This window comes from Triticum aestivum, chromosome 1A, assembly GCF_018294505.1.
Source record: "Triticum aestivum cultivar Chinese Spring chromosome 1A, IWGSC CS RefSeq v2.1, whole genome shotgun sequence".
NCBI lineage: Eukaryota > Viridiplantae > Streptophyta > Magnoliopsida > Poales > Poaceae > Triticum > Triticum aestivum.
In genome coordinates this window covers 15,790,200-15,797,772 of record NC_057794.1, presented here as the reverse complement: position 1 = coordinate 15,797,772, position 7,573 = coordinate 15,790,200, and the positions used below count along the sequence as shown (strand labels likewise).

Sequence of the window (7,573 nt, the reverse complement as noted above, 5' to 3'; positions counted from 1 at the left end):
ATTGTTTGGGGCCGTGAGCGACACCCCGGCCGGATCTCCTTGCGGATGGAACCCGAATAGGCGATAAACCTGGACTAGAGACTTGTGTGGTTAGTCAGGTCGTGGTCGACTCCCTCGCCAGGCTTCCACTTGAAGGTTGCCGAGATACACGACCTATACATGGTGGTAAGTGGCGAGAGCGTGTGTGAAGAAGTACACCCCTGCAGGGTTAACATCATCTATTCGAATAGCCGTGTCCGCGGTAAAGGACTTCTGGGTTGCCTGTACAGTTCATATACAAGTGAAAGTGGATACTCTAAAATGCGCAAGATAAGCATGAGTGCTATGGATGGCGTTCTCGTAGGGAGATGGGAGCGGATCCATAGTGCTGTATCGATATGGTGAATATGTGGACTCGTGTGCGCCACCTCAAAGAGTTATTTGCAGTCGTAGTTTAGTTTAGCCACTAAGTCAAAGCTGGCTTGCTGTAGTTAAACTCCACCACCCCTTTGTTGATACCGATGCATATGTAGATAGTTTTGATGTAAGTCTTGTTGGGTACATTTGTACTCACGTTTGCTTATTCTATGTTTTGCAGAGAGACTTCAGTCTCGCTAGTAGTTCCGCGTGGACTTCGACGTTTAGCTTGTTACCTCAGATACGATCTTGTATCCTTGGGAGGGTCTTGTGGATAGTCAGGCTTCTCAGCCTTTTTCATTTGTAGTTGTCTGTACTCAGACATGTTCATGCTTCCGCTTGTTGCTTGTATACTCTGTATGTTGGGTCATGAGACCCATGTTTGTAATACTTGGCTCCTCGGAGCCTAATGAATAAATACTCTAAGTCGTAGAGTCTTGTTGTGATGCCATGTTATATTGCACATATCGAGCATATTGTGTGTATGATTTTGAAATGCTTGGTATGTGTGGGATCCGACAACCTAGTTGTCTATCCTTGGTAGCCTCTCTTATGGGGAAATGTAGTCTAGTGCTTCCACTGAGCCATGGTAGTCTGCTACAGCCCGGTTTACCGGAGTCCTGCTAGCCTAGTTACTACTGCTCCGGAACACTTAGACTGACCGTCATGTGTCTCACTTCGTTCCTGTGTCTGTTCCTTCAGGGAAATGTCACACGATAACTTCCGGAGTCCTGCTAGCCTGCTACAGCCCGGGTTCCCGGAGTCCTGTCAGCCCAGTTGCTACAGCCCGGATTCACACGCTGATGACCGACACGTTCGATGCTAGGTCATGTATGCCTGTCCCCGTAAGTTAGCGCCACTTTGGGTTCACGACTAGTCATGTCGGCCCGGGTTCTTTGTTATATGGATGCTAGCGACACTATCATATACGTGAGCCAAAAGACGCAAACGGTCCCGGGCCAGGTAAGGTGGCACCCGTGGGAATACCGTGCGTGAGGCCGCAAAGTGATATGATGTGTTACATGCTAGATCGATGTGACTTAGGATCGGGGTCCTGACACCGGTGTTGCCTTTCCCTCTCCAGGTCTCGTGTTGGCAGCTTCAGTGAGGCGGCGAGAGTTGTCTGGTAACCGTGGTAGCATAAGCTGGTGGATGGCTAATGGGGTGATGCATTTCGAAGTGCCTGGGATGGGTCTGGCAAATTATGAGAGGTGATGGAGGTTTATGGCTCCAGCTGCTTGAGGCGGAATATCTACAAGGAGAACCCTTGCTGTCTTGTTCTCGCTCCACTGGCTCCCAGTTCTGGAGGTCCATCCAAGCTATTAAAGACGAGATCTAGCTGGGTGCTACCTTCTCAGTTGCCAATGGGAATAGCACCTAGTTCTGTTCCTCCGCCTTCGGCCACTCACGCGCTGGACCTGCCGACGATCATCAGCCGGCAGCGCCCGTCCAAGGTCGACTGCTTGTGTTCCGACGAGAGGAACGGGCGAGGGCGGACGAGTAAAAGAATCAGATCCTGAGGGGCCGAACAAAAAAACACGAAGGACTCCTAGTGGCTGCCCGTGAACTCGTTTCTGCGCTGACGTGGACATCGCGGCAGAAGTTGCAGGACTGTACTGACATCGTATTTGCAAGTTGTAGGAGTTTGATGAGAGTGACCGTTTTGGTCCTTGCCAGCTGAGTTCGGGACGGCTGATGCATTTTACTGTACTCAGGAAACACCATCCACGGGCGTTGTCATCATCGGGAGAAGTTGCATACTCCTACCAGTAGATCGTCGGGGAGAGCTCCCACCAGTAGATCTGGAGCTGCCCCCTCCTCTCACCCAGACCGGAGCACGACGGAAGCACGGACATCTGCACCACGCGCCGCGGTCCGCACCACCACTCGCACCAGCCACGGGGCAGGAAGGGCCCAGATCTGGCCGGCCCCGCCCGCCGCCGCCGCCGCACACCCACCGGAAGTAGTACCTCCAACCTCCACCACAACGCGCCGCAGCCCGCGCGTCATCCTCGTGGTAACTCATCTTCCCGTCTGTTGTCCCTGCTCGAATCTCCCATTCCCCTTACCATATATCGCCAGACGAGTCAGGTCAACCAGTCCTGCCCTGTCCTTGCTTGCATCATCCCCATCTCGATCCGCACCTCGTCTCCACAACCATGGCGGAGGCGGCGAGGACCGACGCCAACGACGTGCGTGCAGCGGCTGACCGGGTCAGCTTACTCCCCTCTCCTCCCCCATCACCATCTGAGGAGGTCGCATCAACCGAGTCAACGCCGCGTTCTGCTTCCGCACCGAGCACTTCTGCTCCAGCAACGGCGCCATCCTTCTTCCCCAGGTTGATTTCTCTTCCTACAGTATTGTTTTGGATCTGATTTGCACCTGCAAGCTCGGTTACTCTGTTCTTAGAGGTGCACACAGTTAAATCGCTCTTGGAAATAACCGGCATAGATGTTAAGATGTACACATGTAATTGATTTTTATCAATGTTGATTCACCATGCAAGTACGCTGCCGACAAGGCAATTCTCCTACGATCAGTTAAAGGAAATTACGGATGGTTTCTCCGAGGAGCACTTACTCGGTAGCGGCGGATATGGAAGAGTTTACAAGGTACTCCCTCCGTTCCTGAATACAAGTCTTTTTAGAGATTTCAATATGAACTACATACGGAGGTATATAGACGTATTTCAGAGTGTAGATTCACTCATTTTGCTTCGTATGTAGTCCATATTGAAATCTCTAAAAAGACTTATATTTAAGAACGGAGGGACTACATTTCATGAGCACACAATTTCATCTGCCGTGCTGCTCAGCTTCATGGGTACGCTTTTAAACAGGGATTTCTCAAAGATGGGGAAGAAATTGCCGTGAAGTTGCTCTATGAGATGCCTACACTTGATGATGTGCAGTTTATGAGGGAGTTTAACAATCTGACGAGTCTTCAACACGTTAATATTGTGCGGTTAGTCGGCTATTGCCATGAAACTCGGCCAGAGTGCGCAGAGTACGAAGGAAGAACGGTTGTTGCTGACAGGATACACAGGGCGCTCTGTTTCGACTATGCCCACAATGGGAGCCTTCACGATCATATTTCTGGTATGATATCGTGATGCTCTACGTATAATTTTTTTTTCAAACATCCTCCAATTGTATTTGTTAATATGTTATGGATTTATTCTTATGCAACAAAAGAATACTCTTTGTCACGACAGATGAATTTAATGGACATGATTGGCGCACACGTTATGGAATAATTAAGGGGATTTGCAATGGTTTGAAATACCTGCATCAGGACCTAAATTCTCCTATATATCATCTGGATCTAAAACCAGCCAATGTATTGCTGGATAAGAATATGTTACCAAAGATAGCTGATTTTGGCCTGTCAAGGCTGTTTGGAGAAGAACAAACAAAAATCACAAATACTTCATTCGGAACGCGGTAAGCTTAATTATTAACTCTTCGTGTCAATTGAGTATGGAATTCTCTTTGCATTAGACACATATTATAATATGTATAATGTGGCATGCAGCGGTTATTTACCACCAGAATACATAGAGCAGAAAGTAATCTCAAACAAGTTCGACATATACAGCTTGGGTGTTGTTATCATAAAGGTAATGGCTGGACCTGAGGGCCAATCCAAATGTGCTACCATGTCTTCCAAGGAATTCGTTGAACTTGTAAGAAAGCGATGCCTCCTTTTATTAGTTGTACATGTTAGCTATATGTTAGTAATACTTTGACCTGTTTAGTATTACTACCCTTCCTTTATATTCTCTGTTGTTGGTAGGTACAGGGAAATTGGAGGGCTAGGTTAGAAGCACCCCCAATCCATGAGCCAGGGCTAGAGGCATATTGTGTACAAGTAAAGACGTGCATTGAAATAGCCTTAAAGTGTGTGCAGGCAGATCGGCGCAAAAGGCCGAGTATAAATGATATCATTGATAAGATGAATCAGACAGAGAATATGATTCGATTATGGTCCCTCAACGTATATTTAAAGAGGCCATATTTTGCTCCTGATATATCCGGCCTTACGAGATTCGAGTACAATGATTTGGCCGTCATGACAGACGGATTCTCCAAACATCTTGGATTGGGTGCCTTTGGCATGGTATATAAAGGGAGCTACAAAGACTTGAATGGCTATCAAGAAGTGGCTGTGAAGGAAATAAAGAATACTACTGAAGGAGAAGTTCATGACTTTATCGCTGAACTCCAGAGAATTGGTCGAATGAGGCTACACACAAATCTAATTGAGCTGAAAGGCTGGTGCTGCAGAAGAAACGCATGGAACTTGGTTGATTTTATTTCTTGTTGTAGGCAACAAAGGGTTCAATTCTTTCTTGTCTTTGAATTTGTTCCTAATGCCAACCTAGAGGATCACCTACACGACAGGAAGAAAATTCTACCATGGCAAAAGAGGTATTGTGTAGTACGTGCTACATACCCAGTTATTTGGAATTTTGATTGGTTGATATGTATGTCTCGACATTTCACTTTACTACTTACATTATTTCACAGGTACCAAATAATTAAGGGCATAGGGTCTGCACTTCATCATCTTCACCACGAATGCAATAGAACCATCTTGCATGGAGATATCAAGCCAAGCAGTGTACTACTGGATTTTGATTTCAACGCCAAGCTCGGTGTCGGGCTATCTAGGACAGCCAGTAAAAACAATAGAATACTAGTGGCGACTGATACTGGGACAGAGGGGAACATGGACCCACGTAAGTCCGACATCTACAACTTTGGATTCGTTCTACTAGAGATAGCATGCACAGGCAAGTCTAGACAGCAAGTATGGAAGCTATATAGAGAGGAACCCGAGGTGATGGAGTATGCCGCTGACCACAGATTAGGTGGCATCTTCGACAAGTCGCAGATGAAGCGTGTGATTGTCCTGGGCCTCAGGTGCTCTCACCCAGATGGGAGACACCGTCCTTTCATGACAGATGCAATGAAATTCTTGGAGGATGGCATAGAGTTGCCTCCTATATTGGAAATAGAGGAACAACAAGGTTCAACATTCTTGGGCATTCATTCGGCTGAGTTTTCTCATATAACCATCGACATCTTGCCCCTAGGGGACGGCATAGAGTTGCCTCCTATATTGGAAATAGAGGAACAACAAGGTTCAAGATTCCTGGGCATTGAGTCCGTTAATTTTTCTAATATAAACACCGCCATGTATCTCGAAGGAGAGAATTTTTCGATAAGAGGAAGCATCAGCTGGCTTAAAGTTGTAAGAGGAGGAGCCCGCTTGTGGTGGAGGTTGTATTGTTGTGTAACTAGAAGGCTGGGGATTTGGGAGCGATATACTGTTGTAGACAGCTATCTCCCAGCTGTGTAATATCGGTTGCACGATAGGTTGCACGATAGTGCTTTTGTGTGACGGGACACAACAGCGAAGTGTCGCATTTCTCTCTCTTTATCATAAGGTTTTGTTGAACATATTACCGCAATCTCAAGCATGGAAATTCTCATTTTGTCAGCTAGGAAATGTAAAATGTATAATACGGACAAAACAAAAGTAGGCAATCAGCTGCAGGGAAGCAACTGAAAGAAAAAGAGACCTAAAGACGGCTTCATTTACACCATGGCTATTTGTCGACGCCACTCCTAAGCAGCATAAGCTTCCGTTTCGATGCAAAATTTTCAATGCCAAGATCAGTTACCTACCCAGTACTCCTGCTGCTGCACGTGTAACAGCACTGCTGGTTCACGTGTAAAGCTAGTGGCCGTAAACTTAGTGCAATAATCAGCGGAAATCCAACTCGGTGCTCAGGCTCATCTGCTCCCGCTCAGAAAAAAATTCAAAATGAATAGTAGAAAAATTCCAAAAAAAATTTGTGTGGTAGATACTTTGATGCGTGAGGTCCGCTCCAAATTGCAACTCATTTGCATATTTGAGCAGCTCTCAGGAAAAAAGACAAATCGGATCAAAATTTGGGTGTTCATCTGACGGCACACGGATCCCAGATTTTCGATGACCTATGGGTGGTACATGTCGGTACATGGTGGAGGTGTAAGCCCAATCAACCTTGGTGTTGATGGACATTTTCTTCATTAGATCAAGGAGGTCTAGATTGATGGCCTAGGTGTCATGGCTCATGAATGTATACTGTTTGTTCGGAGATGTCTCCTGCCGATCAACAATTGCAAGTGCGTGTACTTGTTTGGCTGATCCGCTAGTAGGCTGATTCTCGACCTGATTGGCTCTTTGCAAACTTATTCCTGGTACCTCCTTCACAAAAAAACCTCGTTTGACCAAGGTCCTAGACTCCTCTCCGTTCTCGCCTCCTCATACGGGTGGGTCATCCGCATCCGTCCTCCGGGCGGCGACGATGAGCAGCGCCGCCTCTAGGACTTGGGCTGCGGCCACGGCCGTCTGACGAACTAGGACGGGCTGCGCACCCGCAGGCCCAATTCGCCACTGCGGGACGCCCACGATGCGGAGGCTAGGTCGGAAATCCCTATACCACACATTCTGCTTCAAAACGTAGCTGTTTCGCACAGGAGAATCCATCCATCTATCGTTCCGATTGGGCCGGCCCATTTAAATGTTTCCGGTTTTGGGAACCTTCTAGAGCTCTCCAGCCAGTTTTTTCTGATTTTGGGAACTTTCTAGAAGGTTCCCTCAACCGCTTTTCTTTTTTTGTTTCTTTTTCTACTTTCTTTTTATTTGTTTTCTGTTTTTTTGGTTTTTTCTTTTTCAAGTTTAATTTTCTAAATAACATCTTTTGAAAATTGTTTGGAATTTTGACAAAATTTTCAATTTTTTGAAAAAGTTCAAAACTTTATAAAATGTTAGTTTTAAAAAATATGTAAATTAATTCGAAAACTGTTCGCATTTTTTAATAATTGTTCGTGAATTTCAACAAATGTTCTTTTTTAAAAAATATTTTTGAATATTTCTTTCCAAAATTTATAAAAGTTTCAGAAAATGTTCATTTTCAAAAATTTGTTCACAAAAAAATTGTTCATATTTCATTTTTTTCAGGAGTTTCAGAAAATGTTCAAGTTCAAAAAATCGTGTTTTCAAATTTTGTTCAGGAATTTCAAAATATGTTCGCGTTTTCAAATTTTGTTTTGGAATTTTATAAATGTTACCGTTTTTTAAATTTTTGTTCATGATTTTCAAATAGTGTTCCTGTTTTTCAACA

The 7,573-nt window shown here is 45.4% G+C and overlaps 1 protein-coding gene across 3 annotated transcripts; it reads left to right on the top strand.

Moving 5' to 3' along the window:
* The first annotated feature begins 2,064 nt into the window (after positions 1–2,064).
* On the top strand, positions 2,065–5,901 carry LOC123186827 (uncharacterized). 3 transcript variants are annotated; one of them, XM_044598517.1, is made up of 8 exons: positions 2,067–2,413; positions 2,479–2,734; positions 2,903–3,008; positions 3,236–3,494; positions 3,611–3,839; positions 3,931–4,081; positions 4,192–4,826; positions 4,926–5,901. In XM_044598517.1, exons 2-8 carry the CDS (start codon positions 2,556–2,558, stop codon positions 5,758–5,760), a joined length of 2,394 nt encoding a protein of 797 aa, XP_044454452.1. In that variant the 5' UTR covers positions 2,067–2,413; positions 2,479–2,555; the 3' UTR covers positions 5,761–5,901. The 3 variants fall into 3 exon arrangements, with proteins under 3 accessions (XP_044454454.1, XP_044454452.1, XP_044454460.1); XM_044598519.1 differs by having other exon boundaries at positions 2,065–2,734; positions 4,198–4,826; XM_044598525.1 differs by lacking the exon at positions 2,903–3,008 and having other exon boundaries at positions 2,068–2,734.
* The last annotated feature ends 1,672 nt before the right edge of the window (positions 5,902–7,573 follow it).

Coding starts and splice junctions, on each gene's coding strand:
- LOC123186827 (XM_044598517.1), top strand. CDS start 2,556: ATGGCGGAGGCGGCGAGGACCGACGCCAACGACGTGCGTGCAGCGGCT. Junction 3,495..3,610: donor CCTTCACGATCATATTTCTG/GTATGATATCGT, acceptor TTGTCACGACAG/ATGAATTTAATGGACATGAT. Junction 3,840..3,930: donor AATACTTCATTCGGAACGCG/GTAAGCTTAATT, acceptor TGTGGCATGCAG/CGGTTATTTACCACCAGAAT.